Genomic DNA, 21,709 nt, shown 5'->3' on the forward strand with positions numbered 1-21,709 from the left:
ACACGCATCGATCGATGAACTTCCGAGGAATTATCCCGACGAAGTTCTCCCTCGGTATATTCCGAGGACTTTTCCGACAAAGAAGGGATCCTCGGAATTTCCTCGGAAATTTATTTCCTCGGAATTCCGTCGGAAAATTCCGAGGGATTTCCGAGGAAAAAAGAAATTCCGAGGAATTATTTCCGACGACGTGTTTCGTCGGAATTTCGTCGGAATAACGATATCCCGACGAAATTCCGACGATTTTTTCCCTCAGAATCCTTGATGTTTTCTTGTAGTGGTTGGAAGAGATTCTTAGTAGTATATAAAATAGATGAGCCACTTCACTTATCACCAATTGATTTTAAGTTAGAAGTCCATCTAGCTTAACAGCCCAACGAAGATAACAGTGTATTCTTCACAGTCGAGCAAGAGTTGGAGTAGAGATAGAATTGAATCGTATCGATGAACTATCTGTCGAAGAAATATGAATATCTCTAAAGCAGTCTTTTTAAGTGGATTATGTACTATTAGATTTGCATCTACAAGATTACTATCCTGAAATCTGAATCTTACTTGATACATTAGTATTTATAGCATTACTTTCACTTCTCAACCGTCACTAGAAAGTAGAAACATAAATCACAAATTGTGTTTAAACTAAACTGCATAATAAGAAGTAGAAAATGTTGTTGTAATTGGGTTTAGTGAAAGGGTGCAAGTGCTGAGGGTCGTGACATTTGGTTAAATAGTTTTGTTCCAGAGTTTTAGAGAAATAGACACAGCTCTTCGTTGAATAGATACATTGAAAAAATACAATGAAGAGATGCAAGTGTTCACTTTGTAATGTTTCATTTTCTATTTAAACTCTTTGTTGTTGTGATGTAAAACAATAAGTTGAAATTTGTATTCTATTAATAAAAAAATAAAGTTTTTGTTTCTTTAGTTTGCAGTGAACAGAGAAACATTTGTCGGTGATCACAATAGATTGTGACAGAGAAACATTTGCTAGTGATCAGACGCAGAAACATTTGTTATCTATTTAAGAAACTCATATTTTTCTTTGTTCTTTTGTTTTATTATAGAATCTTTAGTATTACAGAAAGCCCATGTTAATTATAAATATCTGGCCCACATTATTGGATTCATGAGAATTGAGAATACAAGTAAGGAGGGTGGTAATTGTAATAGTCATTTCCTAGACGGCGCAGTTAGAAAGAGGAGCTCCCGAGAAAAAGAAAAAACACGGACAACAGGAGGATATATGTCTTAAAAAGGAAAACACACAAAAAAAAAAGATAAAAGGGCATAATAATCAATTAGTGTAACAACTATTTCCTTTATTTCATCTAGTGAGATTCTCTCACTTTCTCGGTCTCTCTATATAAAAGAACCAAGGATATCAAAGAGTAAGATTCCACCTCTTCATTACTAATACCTTCGTAACTATAATCATCACCCTCTCCAGCTTTACGATCAACCTAGGGCTTTTCCGTTTAATCAGAGAAACTATGTCTGTAGTTGAGAACATTCCTCACGAACCGAGAGCCAAAAGGCAGAGGATCGAACCAAACGAGCCAGCGTCTTCTAATACTAGATGTCGCCACTGGTTTGTTCGTTACGGAATCTGCACCACCTGCAGTTCATCTGTTGACAAAGACCAAGGCCAAGCATTCAATTATCTTTTAGATGGTCTACAGCTAAGCAGCGAGGCTGTCGCTGTAACAAAGCACCTTACCACACTAGTCTCTTGTTCCAACGAGAAAAAACTACACTTAGTGCTTGACTTGGACCACACGCTTCTCCACACCACTCGTCTTCCATGCCTCACCGAAGCAGAAAAGTATCTAATCCAAGAAGCGGGTTCAAATACAAGGGACGATGATCTACACAAGTGGCAAGCCCAAGGAGAAAATCCCATGGTGTTCTTGACAAAGCTAAGACCTTTTGTTCGAGGTTTTTTGGAAGAAGCCAATAAGTTGTTCACAATGTATGTTTACACAAAGGGCAATCGCGATTACGCTAAATTCATCATGAAGCTTATTGATACGAAGAAAATCTATTTCGGTGAGAGAGTGATAACAAGAGACGAGAGTCCTTATATGAAGACGCTTGATTTGGTTTTGGCTCATGAGCGAGGTTTGGTGATTGTGGATGATACACGTGATATTTGGCCTGATCACAAGAGTAACTTGGTTGAAATTAGCAAATACAACTATTTTAGGATGAACAAGAGCCAACAGTCACAGCCATACTCTGAGTTGAAGACTGATGAAAGTGAAAACAATGGTGGATTGGCCAATGTATTGAAGCTACTCAAAGAAGTTCATTGTGAATTCTTCAGAGTCCAAGAAGAAAAGGAGTTAGAGTCTAAAGACGTGAGGTTGCTCCTACAAAGATAGAAAGAACTCAACCATGCCGACAAAGAATCCTTTAGTTTTATAGAAACTTTATAAAAGCATGTGTGATCTCGTTCATATGTAATAAGTGTATATTTGAGAAGTTAATTTGATTAAGAACCTATAAAGCATATCTCATGATGTATTTTACTATATTTCTTTGGCATTAGAGTAACATCTCTTATGGTAATAAACTAATAATATGTCATCAAAGCCAAATGAACTACAAAGCATTGTATTTAAGTATTTACTTCTCTACTTTATACACTCAAACAAAAAGAAAAGATTAAAAGCTCAAACGTACTTCCACAAGCTTTGGGACACTCTTAGGTAAAAGACAAAGACCAACTTGTGTTGAGGATGCTTCTGTTTTTTCTTACTATGCCGCAGGATTTGGATATGCTTTGGGTTTGGGTTTCACTTCGATTTCATTGACGTTTCTTACAAAGATGGCTTCTGGTTCGTGCCTGACAAAACAACACACAAACACAGTTAAAGAGAATTCTAACCTGAAACCAACTACAAAAGATACATACAACCAGTATTACAAGATAACTATGTTTGTGACAACCTGTAAGACTAACGAACATGGTATGAAGGTTCATATAAATCTTACGTTTAGTTTTTTTCTATATGAGAAATGCTATGTTATTCTCTATCCGCATTTAATTAAAATAATGCCCAAATCATTCTGTGAATCTCATCCAATATTTCAGAGGAAGGCACGCTACTCCAATCCAAACTTCAGAGAGCTATAAAAGGGAAAGATACTTACGATTTCTCCCCCTCTTCAAACGTGTAGCTTGATGCAACAGCTAGTAGCTGACCATCTCGGCTGAATGACAGTGCTGCGATGCTTGATGGGTATTTTGAATACTGCAAAAGAAACAAGGACCAAATTATAATACATTCTTGTCCCAAACTAGGGAACATTCTCAGAAGATGAAAATCAAAAAGATCTCAAGTCATTTGCTAAACCTGATACAGCCTCTTCTTGTTGTTCCCATCCCATATGTTGACAAAACCATCACAGCCTCCCGTTGCAAATGTGCCATAACTGCAAAATTGAAAATATCAGATGATTACGCGGAGGTTTATAATTGTTCCCACTAATTATCATACGAGGCACAAGAAACCCTTTGTCTTAGATGTATCTAAGATGTTAGACTCAAAAAGCATTTATAGTATAACATCCGAACATAGCAAATTAGCATCTCAGTAACTTCGAACTAGCCTTCAACTTACACTAAACAATTTTAGTTGGACTATTATTTTAAAACCTTCTCGTGTTGTGTAAAAATGTAATAAATCTAGATATCTAAGAAACAGTTGGAATCTTGCTAAGATAGGAACTCACATTGGATGGAATGCAATGGCATTTACAGGGTAAACAATGTCTCTTCCAGCCTCTGATTTCCGATGGCATTTGAAAGCATATCTGAGAACAAGTTTAAATCTATTTGTAACCAAAGTAGTGGAAAAGAGACGAGTAGAATTAAAAAAAAAACACTGAGGAAAAATACTTCTTGGCCTGAGCAGCCTCTGACAGATCAAAGAACTCCATCGCAACTCTTCCTTCAACAGAGCTTAGAGCATAACCTGCAAAATTTCAATATCAAATACTCAAAACTGAGGAAAGAGGGATACTTGGGAACTTAAAAAGACAAATTAACTAGCAACCACAGAACGCAATATATGCCAGTCAGTCAAATAACCTGTTCCATTAGGATAACTACGAACACATCTGGTCTGGTATTTGAGTGAAGACTCCCTTCTTTGCTCAGGCTGAGACATATTCCTGAGATCGTAGATGTTGACGTGCCTTCCTGCTGTTGCCACAACGAGACGGTTTCCAACAAGAGACAGAGAGTAAACACGCTCTGGTTGCAAGTATGTCCCCACCTGGGTGCGTTCGGGCCCACTTGCACCTCTTGGATCCCAACACTTAACTGTTTTATCCCAAGATCCAGTAATCACTTGCCCTGTAACATCACATAAGAACAAAAAAAAAACATAACATATCAGCATTACTTTGGAGGCTTGGAGCAGTGAGAAACATGATAAGTTACTTCTAAAAAGAAATCGTTACTTCAATAACAAGAGTTCAGTGTCCATAGTAATTGCTTAACTAAGAGTTTTCTATAGATGAAAAGCACCAGAAATGGTCTGTTCAAAGCTAGCATCAAAGAGCATGATTAACAATCAAGGTTCACTATCCTAATGTTCAATTATAACATAAATTGGTTAACTATGATGAGTTTTCTAGACAAAGAAAAGCACCAGAACTAGTCAATGTCACTGTTTCAAAGCTAGCATGAAAGAGCATGATGATGATCAAAACTATAACAATACCTGCAGCATAAGAATACTCAACACAACGCACTGGCTTTTCATGCATCCCCAGAACATCCTCTTTGCCAACATTGAAAACAATCCTGAACATATATAACCAAAACTTTCTTATTTTTCTTCACAGAGTTGAGTCCAACCCCAGATTCACAGAAGAGACAAATACCGTCTGACTTTGTTGTCGCTGCCAACGCTGAAACCAGAGGAATCGTCGTGGAAACAGCAATCGAGAACTGCGCCGCCGTGTAAGAACTCGCCCTTCAACGAATTGGTGCTCACATCGTACAATCTCACACGCTTAGACACATAAGAAGAAGAAACGATTCAGATTAAAAGGAAAAGGGAGTTCGATCAAATCAGTGTTTCTAACCTTATCCCATGAAGAGACGAGGAGATGGTCGCTCGTGTTGGAAAATCTGAGATTCGAAATGCCGTCGGACGGTGGATTCGCTAGCTCACGACCGGCGGACGGAGGAGGCAGACTCATATTCTTCCTCCCGTTGAAGATCACAAATGCTAGGGTTTCGGTGTGGGGGGGGGGGGGAGAGATAGAGAGAGAGAGGGTTTTGAGTTTTGAAATTGAAGTAACTAACTATACACCTTTGCGAAAGGAACAAATCTCGAATAAGATCTATTTCAACTTTATTTTAAAATTAAAAAAAAAAAAAGAAAAAAGAAAATCAATTTTGAATTTTGTTGGTCTGTTTGAATTCAAATCTGTAAGCGAAGTGGTCGATAGTTCGATACTAGAGTGTGCAAGTGTGGGACTCTTTTTACTTTGATCATGACTTTATTTAAATTAGAGATTTTTTTGGTGTTCCAAAAAAAAGTAAGGAGATTTATTTTTTTGTTCTGAAAAATTAGATATTTTTTTTGTCAAAAATGATCGGATTTTTAAATGAATAAATTGGATGATCCTATTCTAAATTTTTCAATCTAACAATAAAATACACTCTTTTATTTAAAAACTCTTTTTGCTTTTTTCTTATAAATATATAAACTAAAAATAAAAATTTTAATTGTAGAAATCACTTTTTGATATTTACTGTTTATTCTAATTATTTGATAAGTCTGTTTTCATATCAATAAAATTATTTTTCCAAAAAAGTAAACTAACATTTTAATTAAAAATTGAGGTGATGATTGTTTGGATGGTTTTTAGTTTTTGATTTTTGGCTTTTAGTTTTCGGTTTTTGGATTTTGGTTTTTAGTTTTTGGTTTTGGTGTAGATTTTAGTTTTTTGAAAAACTCAAATGGTAATATTAGATTTTGGTTTTTGTTTTGTAAATTAATAACATGAAATATATCAAACTAAAAATAATTATTTTGGAAATAGTAAAAGAGAAAAAGACAAAAATAGCACTAAATCAAGTTTTTGTTCCTAAACTAGCACTCAAAGTCAAAAGTCACAAAAATAACACTTAATGTTTTATCAAAAGTCATAAACTTAGGGTTTAGAGTTAAAGGGTGGAGTTTAGGATTTAGGGTTTGGGGTTTAGGATTTAGGGTTTAGGGTTTAGGCTTTAGAGTTTAGGGTTTAGGCTTTAGGCTTTAGGGTTTAAGGTTTAGAGTTTAGGGTTTAGGGTTTAGGGTTTAGGGTTTAGGGTTTAGAGTTTAGGGTTTAGGGTTTAGAGTTGAGAAATGAGGTTTTGGGGATAAGATTTCAAATTTTGAAAAATAAAAAAATTAAAATTTTCAAAGGATAAACTTATAAATGTGTTATTTTGGTTATTTTAGTTTTTGAGTGCTATTTTTGTGATATAAACTTAGAAAGGTGCTATTTTGGAGATTTGCCCATAGTAAAACCAAATATAATATCACCAAAAATACATATAACTTTTATAAATTTCAAAAATAATTTAAATATTATAAAAATATTAACAGCTAGATTTTAAAATACAAGCAATAAATTACACACACATAAATGTGTAATACATATAATTAAAAATATAATTAACTTTACTATAAGTTTATAGTACAAATATAGGAGTGTAATAAGCAATTATTTTGACAAAAAAATAAACAACTATTTACTAAAACTAAATTTATACATAATTTTTTGTATTGGCTAAATTTTAAAAAAAAATTCCTTTTTTATCAATCAATTTTAATTTTTAATAAATTATTTTATAGTTTAATAAATTAAATTAAAAATTAAAAAAATGTGGCCATCGGTTCATTATTAGATAAATATTATTCAACTGTAATAGTTTTAGTAAAATTAAGTTGTGTTATAAATATTATTCTTCTCAAATTTGATTGTAAGTTATTTTACTAGAAATTAAAATTATTATTAACAAGTCCCTTTAAATCCTACAAAAAAATTATTTTTTTTTACTAATATATATTATTTTATAGTTTTAGAATTTAAATTTAAATGATAGACAAAATAAATTGTTGATTCTTAGTAATTTAGAATAGTTACTATATTATCACTAATCTATTTTATTTATTGATTCTATATTAATGCATAAATATAGAAATATTAATATTGGAAGAAAAAAAACAAAAACAAAAAAATAATCACGTACATTGCTGGAAACCATAATAATGTGGTTTTTAGTTTTTGCTAAAAAATAGGTAGTTATTTTAAAATCTGGTTTCCCTAAAATTTAAGAAATCTATTTTCAAAAATCTTGATTGGTAAAAAAGTAGATTTTAAAGAATCAAAAACCAAAATCGATTTTAGAAACTGCAAACAATCAACCTCTTAACTAAAATTAAATTTTGAATTAAATTTTAAGAAAACAAAAGAAAATCATAAATTCAACTAAAAATGTATCAACATTACAAGTTTATAAGTTATAACCATGCCAAACTGTTTCGATCAAATTTTATAGTATTTTATTTTGATGTCAAGAGTTTATTTTTCTAAAGAAAACACCAAAAGTCAGGGTCAAAGCTGGAGCATTAAATGTCTGATAATAGGGCTGTTCGTTTCGTCGCTGCAGGTACGGCGGCTGCGGCTATGCTTTTTCCGTAAGTTTGTTCATTTCATTGACGCGGGTACCTGCGTTTGCGGCTGCGGCCGAACACAGCGTCACGCGTCAGACGCAGAAAAAATCAGCGGCCGCGACTTAAATACCACGTCTGCTTAACCTATTTACGGTTTTGCCCTTAACCTAATTCATTAATTACCAAAATACCTAGATCTAATGGCCGCAGACGCAACCCATTGACGCAGCTCTCTCTCTCGACCTCGAACCCAACTCTCTCTCTCTCAATCTCTGACGCAAACCAGTGCTTGTCTCTCTTTTCCGACGCAGCTCGAGCTCGACCAAACCCATCTCTTCCATCTCTCTCGATCTCGAGCTCTCCATCTCTCTCTCGATCTCCGACGAAACCCATCTCTTCCATCTCTCTCGATCTCCGACGAAACCCATCTCCAGAACTCTCTCTCTATCTCCGACGCGAGAAACCCATCTCCATAGCTCTCTCGATCTCGAGCTCTCTATCTCCGACGCGAGAAAACGATCTTCCATCTCTCTCGATCTCGAGCTCTCTATCTCCGACGCGTCTCTATCTTCGACGCGAGAAACCTATCTCTCCATTTCTCTCTCAATCTCCGACGAAACCCATCTCCAGAGCTCTCTCTCTATCTCCGACGCGAGAAACCCATCTCCACAGCTCTCTCGATCTCGAGCTCTCTCTCTCAAGCTATCTCCGACGCGAGCTATCTCCGACGCGAGCTCTGTCTCTTCTCTCAAGCTCACTCTCTCAAGCTCACTCTCTCGAGACCCTCTCAAGCTCACTCTCTGGAGGTATGATAACTCGACCAATCTCAAGGTGTTGAGTTCCTTATATCACTTGATACTTAATTGCGATGGTGTTTTGTTTAGGTTCCTTATATCGCTTGTGTTTGTGTGTTTGCTTACTAGCTCGGATTACAGTTCTTTGATTGATTGTTTTACTTGCAGATACACCGACGCCTCTCCAGCTCTCTCTCACGAGCTCTATCTTCTCCGAGTTCTCTCTCACGAGCTCTCTCTTCTCCGAGCTCTCTCTCTCAGACCCTCTCAAGCTCACTCTCTCAAAGTATGATGTTTTTGATTGATTAGTTATGTTCTGTGATTACACAATACGTCCTTTACCAGCTTCTAAAGGTCTGTTGTTTTTTTTGCAGGTCGCAGGTCTCTCAAGTTCAAATCCTCTCCAAGCTCAGAGCCTCTCAAGCTCACTCTCTCAAGCTCAGACCCTCTTTAGTAAGGTTAGCATTAAATCTACAATTTTACAATTTTACAAATTCATAAAATTAAAATATGAAATAAATGAAAATTGCGTCTGCGGCAACCAAACGAACATAACTAAATCTACTTTTATGCGGCTGCGACTGCGGCAATGTACTGCGTTTTCTAAACGAATAACAAGATGTGGCTGAGTCTGCGGCTGCGGCTGCAAAATGAACAACAACCAAACAAATAGCCGCAGACTCAGCTGCAACCGCAGGAACTTGCGTCAATGAAACGAACAACGCTATTAACTTCTCATATTTGGGGAATGGGTCTGAAATGGGCTTAATAACAAGGCCCATATTCTGCACATTTTTGCAAGCAAGTAAATAAGAAGATGATGAGCATCATAGAAAGCGTCTCAAACTCTCTCAATCAAACTAACACATGTAAACGTCGCGAACGCGTTTGGATAAATCACGTCCACCTTTCTTTGCTTGTTGGTATAACAACAAAGTGACATCGGCGTACAAGTGGTAACGGAACTACCACGTGTCCTATAAACACACCCCGTTTTAGTTGCTAATACGGTACGCCACGCCTCACCTAATCTTGTTCCTCACCTACACTCAACTCCACTGAAGTTAGCTCAACATTCTTTTTTCATTTTTTTTTAACTTCCAAAAAGAAGTGTGTCACTAGACGAATATTGAATAACAAGTTATCTCTCTGTTTTTTTGTATTTTTCAATTTTATTAATGATTACTTTAGTGATACCATGCGGTAAAGATTACTAAACTGAGATCATGCTGATTAGATAATGGAAATAATCTAGAATTTTGATAAATCTTTGAAAGATTAGTACCCCAAATTTGAACAAAAAAAAAAAAAAAAAAAAGTACCCCAAAAAAACGTAATTAGGCGTGTACGCGTTTGGTTTAAGACGTGCCCCACACGGCTCGTGCCCCGTAGCCAACACATAAGTCAGCTCCACGGGAAAGGTATGCTCCTTTTTTATATTAGCTAAAATCTGTTTTTGGGTTTACCAATTTTATCTTTTATTAATCCTCTGGTTTCTTACTTTGAACCGGTCTCTCACTCGTGATGACTACCTTACTAGGTCAGCTGTGACCCAAAAACTCGGTTATTTCTCCAGTAATTTACATCAATACTTAGCTTAGTTTATTTGGCCAATTGGGGTGTGGGATGGTTAAAGTTAGTTTAAAATCTATGATTATTTTTATATATATATCGTCGACGATTTTCCTATATTTTGGGAGTTTCTTTTGTATCTTTTTTTGGCTAAAAAAAGTTTCTTTAGTATCACAATGGCTTTTGTATAAGAATAAACCAAAGACAAAATATGAACTTGTTAAAAAATTAAGAAAATAAAAGTTTGTATTTGATTGCATTTCTACTAGGTCATCTCCAACCCAACTCTAAAATACCATTTTAGTGTAAACTTTACACCAAAACTTCTCTAACTCAACTGCAAAAATTTCACTATTTTAATGTAAAGTTACAGTACCGCACCAAATTTGGTGTGTTACTATTCAGAACGCCAAATACCATTCACTTATTTTTATTAATAAAATATTAACTATATAAACATCAATGGCAAGATAAACAGATATAAAGTAGATAAATAATTATATAGTAATTAAATAATTATAGATATTGGAATAATTTATTTTAGTTTATTATTTTAATATTATTATATTTAAAAATAATGATAATAATTTATTTTAAAATAAATATTTTTGTGTTATACATTTTAATAAATATTTTAGTGTTATACATTTTTGTGCAGTATAATTACATATAATTTTATTTATATATGTATTAAGTAATAATAAAATTTCTAACTAACTAATATAAAAATCAAAAATAAAATTTTGGTGTAAAATTTAGTATTGTGGTTAGAGATGAAATTTTTTTTTACACTAAAATGGTGTAGTTTTTACATCAAAATAGTGTTATGGGTTGGAGATGCCTTAAAAGCATCTTTTTATTTGTATTTCCAGTCTGACACATATTCATACAACAGCTAACATGTTATGCAATAAAAATAAAATCATTGTTGAGATTATGATCTGATTTCTAATTAAAAATAGTTATCTTCCATATTTATTACTATAGTGTTAGGCCTCATAAGTACTAAAACAGAGTATAAATACGAGACCGACTTAATACTCATCCGCCACGTGTTTTTGCGTATAAAAAAAACACGAGTCCAAACATTTCTTCACTTCACTCCATTTTCTCATCTAACATCGACGAAGAAGAGAGACACACAACACACAAAGATTCGTCTGCTTATGGCTCTCGAAGCGATGAATTCTCCTTCGTTCACAGTCCGTAAAGATAGAATCGAAGCAACAGAAGATGATCTGATGAACGACGCCGTTTTCATGGAGCCTTGGCTGAAACGCAAACGCTCGAAACGCCAGCGTTCTCGCAGCCCTTCTCCGTCCACCTCTTCCTCGCCGCCTCGATCTCGTCGCCCTAAATCCGAGAGTCAGGATCTCACGGAGGAAGAGTATCTCGCTCTGTGTCTCCTCAAGCTCGCTAAAGACAAACACTCACCGCGGCCGCAGCCGCAAGACTCGACGAAGCTCTCGTACAAGTGTAGCGTTTGCGGAAAAGCGTTTCCTTCGTATCAGGCGTTAGGCGGACACAAAGCGAGCCACCGAATCAAGCCTCTAACCGCCGATAATTCAACATCTCCGATCATCGCCGGAGAGAAGCATCACAGTTCCGCCACCGTCCCACCTTCCGGGAAGATTCACGAGTGCTCTATCTGCCGTAAAGTGTTTCCGACGGGTCAAGCACTCGGCGGTCACAAACGCTGCCACTACGAAGGAAACCTCGGAGGAGGAAGCAAAACGATTAGCCAGAGTGGAAGCGTGTCGAGCACGGTTTCGGAAGATCGAAGCAACCACGTGTTGATCGATCTAAACCTCCCGGCTTTACCGGAGCTCAGCCTTCATCACAACCCAGTCGTCGACGAGGAGATACTGAGTCCGTTGACCGGGAAGAAACCGCTTTTGTTGACGGATCGTGACCAAGTCATCAAGAAAGAAGATTTATCTCTAAGAATATAATAATAATTCTATTATTATACATAAAACTTAGTTATAAAGCATTTAGTTTCATTTTCATTCGTTGCAATTATTTTTATTTGGGAGAATTGGAAAAACAAGACACTTTCGAAGTTTGTTTGTCAAAATAAGACTTTGGTCGTTTTGGACTGGTTTTGCCCTTGTGTTGTGGAAAAAATAGTAAACTTAGGTAAAAAAATATAAAAAAATGTAGAATCATTAGAAACCAAAGTATTTATACTTTTATGTTTAAATTTAATTTTTAAAAATTGTGGAACTATGTTTTATTTAATATCAAAGCTATAACAGAATACTTATTCTAGCCATCTACGTAGTCTACAAATCGAATATAAAGTATTGTACATAGGTTTACCTTGGATAGAAAATATAAACTACACTTTCTTCAATAGTTTACCTTAGCTAGATTTTTTGTCGTAATATTCTATCTTGATATCTTCAGTCTACCTACGGCTTTTTTACAAGTTCTATCCTAGAGTAAGTGAAATACCTTTTCTTTTTTACAAGTCATACCTTGTTCTGCCTTTTACTATATAATAGCCTAAGGCAGAATGTAGTTTCCATTCTCTCTACATATTTCTGCCTAAGGCAGAATGTAGTTTCCATTCTCTCTACATATTTCTGCCTTACGTATGATGTATATTCTTGCCAAATAAAGTAAAAATGGAAACTTCCAAATTTGTGATCATATATTTCCTAAATATATCCTAACTAAATATTTCCTAAATATCTCCCCCCCCCACGATTTTCTCCCTTTTCTCTTCACACGATCTCTATCTCCCTCGTTCCTTGTTCCTCTCTCTTCTTCATCGACAAAAATCTCTTCTATCAACCAACACAAGATGGTTCTAATCTACGTTAAATCTGGTGTATGGATGTCAAGTTTCAGTGACGAGTGGAGTTTCTTGGCAGACAAACAAAGGCGTGGTCGAATGGTGACATTAGAAACTACTGCTTTACTGGAGGAACTCAAGATCATGGTGTGTGAAGATTATGGGGTCGACCCTAATTTGGTTAATGTCGAGTTCAGTTATGAGATGGTCAATCAAAGAGGAAATCCTCCCATTAGTATCAGTAATGATCGACAAGTGTGTAACTTTGTGGGCTACGCAAAGAAGGGTTCCTCTACAACCTTGTGTGTCACGTTCTCTGGTACTGGTACTGGTGTAAAGGAAAAGGAACGAGTCAATATCGATCTCAATAAGGAACCGTGTGATTCAAGTAATGTTGAGGAAGGTGAAGTTCCTGACATAAATCTGGGAGATTTTGCAGAACCATCAAAAAAGTGTTGTGATAAAAGGAAGAATCATGTCGTTGAGGATGGTTCTGGTCATGCTGGTTCAAAGAGTGAAAAGTATGGCGATAGTGAAAAGGAAAGCCGAGCTGTGAACACAGATTTCGTGAAGAAAGATCAACTTTTCCGAAGTAAACGTGTCCTAAAGGCAACAATGGAAATTTGGGCGATGAAGAATAATTACGATTTCCTTGTTACCAAATCAACGAAAAAGTGGTGGTCTATACGATGTAAGGATAATACGTGCAACTGGACTGTGCGTGCGGAATGTGTTGATGGGTCTACATATTTCATGATCAATAAGTGTGTGGGTATACACTCATGTGCTCCTTCAAAGAAAAGCAACTTCGGAAAAACGGCGTCGGCAAGAACTATTGGAAAGCTGATACAACATCGATTTGATGATGCCAATGATGGCCCCAAAGCAAACGACATCATTCAGTTTATGAGGCTAGAACATAGCTGCGAAATTACTTATTGGCACGCTTGGGAAGCTCGTGAGTATGCAATTGCAGCTGTTAGAGGTATACCAGACGAAAGTTATGCAAAGATACCAAAATATTTGCATATGATTAAAGAAGTTAATCCTGGTACACACACTCACTATGAAACTAAGAAGGATGGTAGATTCATGTATCTATTTATGTCGTTTGGGCAATCAGTTAGAGGATTTCACAGTCATATGCGTAGGGTGATTGTTGTTGATGGAACTTTTCTGAAAAATAAATATAAAGGAGTTCTACTTGTTGCTACAGCTGTAGATGGTAACTCCAACTTGTATCCAATTGCATTTGGAGTTGCTGATTCAGAGAATGAAGAATCATGGGAGTGGTTCTTCAGACAGTTGAGTGTGGTTATTCCTGATAGTAAAGACTTAGCTTTTGTGTCAGATAGACATGCGTCAATTGCTAAAGCAATCAGGGATGTCTACCCACGATCAAAGCACGGAATTTGTATACACCACTTGCTGACCAATGTGGTTAAATTCTTCAGGACAAAGGGGTTCACTGCTTTGGTCGAGAAGGCTTCAAACACATATAGGTATAGTGAATTTCAGGAACGTTTCACAGAAATTGTTGATATCAGTCCGGCACTTGGACGATATCTACAGGAGGCTGATGTGAGAAAATGGGCTCGTTCTCTCTTCCCTGGATCCAGGTATGACATCAGGACCAATAACCCAGCCGAGTCGATTAATTCAGCTCTGAGATCTCCTAGACAATTTCCAGTAATTCCTTTGCTAGATAGTATAAGAGAAATGATGACCCGATGGTTCTATGAGCGTCGCATGTTAAGCTCCAAACATATTGATCCTTTAACCGATAAGGTGGAGAAAAAGATTGATAGGAGAATCGTGAAGGCTCGAGGGTTTCAGGTTCAGAAGGTTGACAACTTCAGATCACTTGTTAAAGGAGACATATATGATTGTCATGTTGATCTGGAAACCAGAACATGCACATGTGGGAAATTTGATTTAGGAAAAATTCCATGCAGACACGCTATTCCTGCAATATATTCTCGAGGTATGGAAGTATATAAACATTATCTTGGTACCTATATATTCCAGCATTTTGCAGTGTTTAGACATTGGTCGGTCTTTTTTTTGACACAGGTATGGAAGTACACCGATTTACTGATGGCGTCTATAGCACTGCAGCGTGGAGAGCTGCCTACGCGGAATCCATTAATCCCATACCAGTTCCAGAGGCTGAATGGAATGTCCCAGATGAGGTTAAACTTGCGAAGATCTTACCACCAGAGTCAAGAAAGAGTGCTGGTAGACCAGTAAAGAGAAGGTATGAAACAGTAGAAGACAAGATTAGATCTTCTCAAGGATCAACAAAGAAGAAAAAGCACAAGTGCAGCCGGTGTGGTATGGAGGGACACAAGAGAGGAACATGTGATAAACCTATCTAGATTGTTGTGTGTGTTCTCTGTTATTTGCTGTTTGCTTACAACATTGTTGAGACAAATCGAATCTTCCTATTGACAGTTTGATTTTTCCAATTTTTTTTGTTATATTCGATGCAAATCAGCAAAAACATCAAAGAACATAGTCTAACATTTATTTAGAAAAAAACAGAACAAGAAATTGAACATCATGCATAGGTAAGGTACATGAAGACCATAGCAAAACAACACACAAACAAAGCTTTGATGATCCTTAACTCTCTAATGCATTTGATGGAATTTTCTTCAGAACGAGCAATTGCATCTTCCATCTCTTCAAGTCTACTCTTATGTCGTTTCAGCATTGTCTCAGAAGCTCGTACTGATTTTTGAAACTCGGAATTGTCCACTAGCAGCACATCAAACAGATCCTGAAAGTCTTCAATTTCCTCAACAACTGACTTATCAGTCCATTTGAACAAGTGAGTTTTGTCCTTCATCATTAACATCAACAAACAGTTAGATTGGACTGTGCGTGAAGGTTATATGAATACAGACTAACCATCTCAGATCCCATCGGACAACAATGGAACAATCTTCCCGGATTTTTGACAGTTGTTGAAGTGAAAAGATGCACTTCCTTGCCGCAATTGCATCTTTTCGGAATTCCCCTTTGTTTGGTGTGCTGATATCTTGAATCGACAGAAGAACCGACCGAAGACATGATTGAGTTGATCTACCAAGTTCTCTCCCCTTGATTTCTCTTTGTCGTGAAAGAATGAGGAAGAAAAGGCATTAGGTCAAAATATGGTTCTTATGTATAGGGTTCATTTAGGCTTTAGGGTAAATATTGGGTTCATTAGTGGTTTAGGGTAAAGATTGATAAGTTTAGTGGTTTAGTGTAATTGGATATTTTAGTTGTAAATATTTCATGCAAAATCAAACCACAAATAACTAGTAAACTAAAATAGTGTCATGTCACATAATTTCTAGAAAACTCTAAAATAGAGTATTGTCACAACATTCCTGGTAAAACCTAAACAAACACACATAATCAGTCTTCTTCAAGGTCATAAAAAGTAGAACTCTCAAAATCCGAAGGGATGTGTTGTGCCATAAGCTGGATTAAAATGGGATCATGGGCAGCCTCCCATATATCATAAGCAATTTTCTGTCGGCAACCAGGCATTATTCCGTCTTCCACTAAACTGAGGTCGAGACCAAGAAGGATGCACTCCAAGTGTTTGAGTGCGAATGCCCCGCAATCAGCACAAGACTTGTTCAATCTTGTCTGCATAGGCATATCTACAATCGAATAGGATGTAAGGAGTAATTTGCTCTTTGGTGGACCAACTGCCTTGACAATTCTAGGAATCATACAAGCAAACTTCTCTACGTATTGCCTATTCCTTCCCCGATTGCAATCATAGACTTCCACTTTCTTCTCAATCATGTTGACGCATACAGCAACCCAATGATTACCTGCAACGGACATCACTTATTTTGTTAAAAAAAATACTTGAATAACGGAGACGTGTAGAGGAAGCATGGATAATTACCATTGACAAACAGAGGAAAGTAGAGACGATCAACATCGACACCCCAAACTCTATTAGTCCGCCCATGAGATGGAAGCTCTCCTCTCCCATAAGCAAGAAGAAGATCGGGTACTACGTAGCCTCTTTTGTCGTCTTTACACTTCTCGTATTCTTTCTCGATCTGGAGGCAGAACATGGCGTTCATGAAAGCAACACGGTCTATATTCCAACGCCTCAAAGATGTTTTCTCTCGCCATATATACATCATCGCATCCATTTCCTGAATATTCACATGGACAATTACCCAATGCACAATCAAATATATGTTACAAATATATGTTAAGAAAATAATACCTCGTTTCCAAGCCATTTTCCAGCACAAACTATTCTCTGTGCAAAGGTCAAATTAAAGACAGAGGGACCAATCCTCAAAGCTGTTGGATTCGTAGACCATTTCGTGAATCTATCCCACGATTCTTCGGTGAAATAATACAGTGACGCCTGTGGAGAACCGTCAGCTGCCATTGGTGAGTCACTAAGCTGAAGCTTCTTGCTTGGTCCTCCAGTCCATCTATCCCACTTTGCCGATGTTACAGGTGCATTTGATTGCTTTGATCCACCTTTTCGTAGTTTCCGGACATTAGTCATTGGAGTCCACCAATCACTTGCATCGTTGTCGTTATTGGTCTGTGATGGATCAAAATCGGGTACGTACGAGGCTTGAGAAAGTCCTTCAAGGCTTTGCGTACCTATTGGTTCGTCCATATCATCCGCTTGACTGAAATTTACATCCTGTTTCAAAGTACACAAGCAATTCATAAAAAACCCTGATTCAAAACACACAAGCAATTTAAACAAAAATCAGATTCAAAATACACAAGCAATTCATAAAAAACCAGTTATTAAGCACACACAAGGAATTCATAAAAAACATGATTTTATAAACTAATAAAATTCATATAAATATCTTACACATAGTTCACATAACAAAACACACATCATAATGCAGATACATAATTAAGCCTGATTTTGAACAACAATTACAAACCAAACACACTTCCAAAACGAGACAATGCAAAACACATCACAAGACCGATAAACACATGAAACTAACACTAAAAGAAGTTAAGACACATTGCAGAGAGTTATGAAGACTAGTGCTTGTTTACCAAGCGTTTGGACCTCCTCGGAGATGGCTTGCTAGGCGATGGCTTCGTAGGAGATGGCTTCCTAGGCGATGGGTTGCTATGCGCTGGCTTGCTAGGCGCTAGCTTGCTAGGCGATGGGTGGCTAGGCGCTGTCTTGCTCGCAGATGGATCTCCATGCTCAGCTTGGACGGTTGAATCCCCACGGGAATTTTTAAGCTCAGACTGCACTCCCTCAAATTTTTCATCCATCTTTTTCTCTAGCCTCTCTTCCATCGCAGCAAAACCTTGCTGAAACAACTGCGTCACAAAAGTCTTCATATCTTCATCAAAGGGCGCCTGTTGTGGTCTAGTATGTAGGACCTTATGCTTCCTTTTTTCCATTCCACGATCAGGGAGCCTCTTCTTTCCCTTTGTATCTCTCGCCCTTATGGTTGCTGATCCTTTTGGAGTTTGAAACTCCTCATCGCTCCCACTTGCTTCATCGCTCCCACCTTCACCATCCTTGTCGTTAGGCTCTTCATCACTCCCACCTTCTCCCTCATGCGTAGCTACTTTCTCCTTCTCACCTTCTTTGTTATCAACCCCAAAAGAAAAGACCGGTGTCTCTTCGTACTCCCAATTATGACCACTGAAGTCAAACTGCTTCATTATCATATGCATGAGAAGCTTGACTCTATCATCCTCCACCTCATCTCGTCTGCTAAATTGAAGACTTTCACACACTGTATAATTCCCAGTCCACGAGATGTATGGATATATGTCATCCTACACAAGAAAGGTGAAAAGAGTCAATCATTAATACAAACATTTGTTTGTTTTTCTACTTGTTAAAATAAATATTTACCTTGGGTGTTAAGATGTTCTCCAACTTGTTGAGCTCCTCGTACGAAATCTTTGCAGCTCCCATCCAGTTTACACATCTAGGACCGTTCTTAAAACTTTTGTTCAGTTTTCTTCCACAGAGCTTTCCAAGCTTTGGTATTGCTTCCATAGCCCATATCTGAAGACCGTAGGTGAAGCCATCTAACACGTAACTCTTTGGATTCTCCTTCAGTTTATCTCGTTTTTCAGCTATTGACTCGCATAGAAGGTCAAAAGAAGCAACTCCCCAAGGGTAGTTTCGAACCTGCTCAAGATCCATCACCAACTTCACGTACTTGATGGGGATAGGTGCCTTCTCATCTCTCCCGCAAACCATACAAACAATGATGCAAAGATACACCAGCCTGATTCGATCAGCATTACTCCACTTCTTAACAGCTGCCCTGTGATGTTCCCACAGCTCGAAAATAGAAATCCCCTTATTTGTCCTGATCACTAAGCTCCAGAAACCACCATCATCATCCCAGTCAACCAACTCCTTAAGTGAGAGACTAGTATCGCACTGAAGCCCGGTAACTGCGTGGAACTCAAGCAATGAAAATCGGAGAGGTCTTCTCGCAAAGACAAACCAGAGCTCATGATCTTTGTAAGTCAACAGCTCCCTACACAAGAAGCCGTGTATCACTCTCGCCGAGAATCCCAAACCATTATCGAACAGCTTAAAAATCTGAGCAAAAACAGGATCTTTCTTCACTGTCTCCAACTCCTTTGGCAACCACTCCATCAATCTTTTGAAATAGCGTACCATCTTGCAGTTGTTATTGATCTGATGCACTTCGGTCTCTTCACCCGGCTTAAACAACCGCTTTGGTAACTCCTCAGACATACCTACAATCACAGAAAAGAAGTTTATAATCAGAGCACAAACAAAAAAAGAAGAAGATTTGACAAAAAACCAAACCTTTGAATCGGAAAACAACAAAAACGAATCTATTTGTCAATTTTCCCTCTTTCAAAAAAGGACCAAAATCGAAGATAAGAAACTAAAATCAAAACACCCAAACAATAACATGCATGAATTGCGTAATGTATAAGGAGATTAATCAACCCATTCAAGTAATTTAGATTAAGAAATAAGAGAAATCGGATTTAGGTGATGAGAAACTTTAAGAAATCTACGGTTAAGAGAATCAAAACAAGTAATCGCAAACTCACCTTCTTAGAAACGTGAGAAGTTGATGAAATTGATGGTGGAAGAAGAAGAAGAGCGTCCGACGATGTCGTAGAGTAAGAACAAATCTCCAATTCTTCAGGCTGATAACAAAGAGAAAGACGAAAATAACTAGATTAGAGATGAAAAATGAAAGTTAAAGAGTGAAGAAACGATTTGGCTTTGTTCTTACCCAAAATCGCCATTGGAGGAGCTTCAAGCTTTCGGCGGAGAAAATAAGAGAGAGGTTCGTTAATCTCTAGGATAAATCAATTTTTGTTTCTACTTTTTTTATTGTTTTTCTTTTATTTTTAATTTCTGTTTTTACTTTTTGTTTTTTTTTGTTTTTTAAAAGTGGTTAAATATATTTCAAAATATTAATATTAATTATATAAATTTTAACTATGCTAATTTGAGGGCAATATGGTATTTAAAAAATTATAAATCCTACTTACCTAAAGAATTTTCAAAAAGTCCTATTCTCACAAATCAAAGTATAAAATGTCTTTATTTTCCAATTTTCTCTTTTTATTTTTAACTATGGGATTGGGTAGGGATTCATTTCATGTCAGGGGTTTATACAGAATATGATTGTTTGGTTTTGAATAAATCATAGTTTCATTTTGATTGTTATTTAGCTTACTGATCTCTCGAGTTCAGTTTGTATAATATAAGACACGTGGCATTCTGTGTGTGAACACAGAGCAGAAATAGTTGAGGGAACGCGAATCCGAATCCTTCCATGTGGATTCGTTTCCTTGATTAGCATTTAGCACATGTATTATCATTTCGGTACATAAACTGTTATATTTATTCTTTGCCATACCTTCCGATATGGTTATTGGCCACTAAAATCTATAGAGTGCATTATAGCCTATAGTTTTTTCTTTCTTTATATTAATCGTAATTAATTGCACATGCATGGATCGTTATTTAATTTTGTTGATTATATCGAATCATAAATACAGATGTGACCACGAATCTGTGCATTGGTTCTTTACTTCTTAGGTATGTGATTAAGATTCTTGGCCACTAAACTTTAATTCGAGCCTAACTTCTTTCTTTGTACCATTCAATTTATTATAACGGTGTTTTAGGAAATTAATTGAATTTGTTCCATGCCGACCATCTGATAAATTGATTGTTTGATAGTTGTTTCGTTTTGCTTTGACACTACTGAAAGTCTGAAACTGTATCCGCTCGTGTACGGTTTCACCTAATCACACACTAAAGAGAAACCCAACACGTTATTGTTAAGTGTAAAGTGTCATTTACTAATACGCGTCGCAAAATCAATAGAACCACCACATATGTCTTTCCTGATTAATATGTTCTGCAACGTATTTTATTAATTTTCACTAATGAAGTGGCAGCCATTTTGGTTTGGCGGTGCTGTTATATCTTACACCAAAACACCACAAAACTATTTTTTATTTAATTTTCTAAATAAAGAGAAGCCTCAAATTCGGTACAAGATATTATTATGTGAATGAAAAGTACAAAAAGGTGTGAAAAGTTTGTAGTTAAAAGACTTAATAGATAAGAATATTGAAAATTCTAAATCAATTGTGCACATTCCATTCGTGTTCGTCTTGCATAATAACTATGATGTTCTTGACGTGTTGCTAATTATAATCTTATCCATACAAATTCTTATAAAGCTTTTTTTTTTTTTTGGTTCTTACTATAAAAATTTAGAAAAAGGATCACTTGGTCACCACTCACCAAGTCTTGGTGTCTTTGTTGATTGTACTGAACAAATAAGAATAATGACGTCATTTGTCTAGTTCGT

The 21,709-nt window shown here is 36.6% G+C and overlaps 5 protein-coding genes across 8 annotated transcripts; 3 read left to right on the plus strand and 2 right to left on the minus strand.

Moving 5' to 3' along the window:
- Nucleotides 1-768: 768 nt before the first annotated feature.
- Nucleotides 769-2,401, plus strand: LOC106346457 (RNA polymerase II C-terminal domain phosphatase-like 5). The gene has a single exon (XM_022694322.2). It carries the CDS (start codon nucleotides 1,491-1,493, stop codon nucleotides 2,379-2,381), a length of 891 nt encoding a protein of 296 aa, XP_022550043.1. The 5' UTR covers nucleotides 769-1,490; the 3' UTR covers nucleotides 2,382-2,401.
- Nucleotides 2,402-2,559: 158 nt separating this feature from the next.
- LOC106346474 (mitotic checkpoint protein BUB3.1) lies at nucleotides 2,560-5,346 on the minus strand. The gene is made up of 9 exons (XM_013785819.3): nucleotides 5,098-5,346; nucleotides 4,894-5,024; nucleotides 4,731-4,813; nucleotides 4,094-4,360; nucleotides 3,902-3,977; nucleotides 3,736-3,816; nucleotides 3,357-3,435; nucleotides 3,154-3,254; nucleotides 2,560-2,845 (listed from the first exon to the last, which is right to left on the minus strand). Exons 1-9 carry the CDS (start codon nucleotides 5,212-5,214, stop codon nucleotides 2,758-2,760), a joined length of 1,023 nt encoding a protein of 340 aa, XP_013641273.2. The 5' UTR covers nucleotides 5,215-5,346; the 3' UTR covers nucleotides 2,560-2,757.
- A 5,649-nt stretch (nucleotides 5,347-10,995) lies between these two features.
- On the plus strand, nucleotides 10,996-20,771 carry LOC111202372 (zinc finger protein AZF2-like). 2 transcript variants are annotated; one of them, XM_048744512.1, is made up of 2 exons: nucleotides 10,996-12,075; nucleotides 20,449-20,771. In XM_048744512.1, exon 1 carries the CDS (start codon nucleotides 11,215-11,217, stop codon nucleotides 11,998-12,000), a length of 786 nt encoding a protein of 261 aa, XP_048600469.1. In that variant the 5' UTR covers nucleotides 10,996-11,214; the 3' UTR covers nucleotides 12,001-12,075; nucleotides 20,449-20,771. The 2 variants fall into 2 exon arrangements, with proteins under 2 accessions (XP_048600469.1, XP_048600471.1); XM_048744514.1 differs by having other exon boundaries at nucleotides 10,996-12,069; nucleotides 20,443-20,771.
- Nucleotides 12,858-15,226, plus strand: LOC111201778. The gene is made up of 2 exons (XM_022694094.1): nucleotides 12,858-14,832; nucleotides 14,922-15,226. Exons 1-2 carry the CDS (start codon nucleotides 12,858-12,860, stop codon nucleotides 15,224-15,226), a joined length of 2,280 nt encoding a protein of 759 aa, XP_022549815.1.
- Nucleotides 17,674-20,406, minus strand: LOC106408945. 3 transcript variants are annotated; one of them, XM_013849633.3, is made up of 4 exons: nucleotides 20,111-20,406; nucleotides 19,923-20,021; nucleotides 18,730-19,595; nucleotides 17,674-18,650 (listed from the first exon to the last, which is right to left on the minus strand). In XM_013849633.3, exons 3-4 carry the CDS (start codon nucleotides 19,591-19,593, stop codon nucleotides 17,892-17,894), a joined length of 1,623 nt encoding a protein of 540 aa, XP_013705087.1. In that variant the 5' UTR covers nucleotides 19,594-19,595; nucleotides 19,923-20,021; nucleotides 20,111-20,406; the 3' UTR covers nucleotides 17,674-17,891. The 3 variants fall into 3 exon arrangements, with proteins under 3 accessions (XP_013705087.1, XP_048600468.1, XP_048600467.1); XM_048744511.1 differs by having other exon boundaries at nucleotides 19,923-20,406; XM_048744510.1 differs by having other exon boundaries at nucleotides 18,730-20,406.
- Nucleotides 20,772-21,709: the final 938 nt, after the last annotated feature.

This window comes from Brassica napus, chromosome C1 (genome assembly GCF_020379485.1).
Source record: "Brassica napus cultivar Da-Ae chromosome C1, Da-Ae, whole genome shotgun sequence".
Lineage (NCBI taxonomy): Eukaryota > Viridiplantae > Streptophyta > Magnoliopsida > Brassicales > Brassicaceae > Brassica > Brassica napus.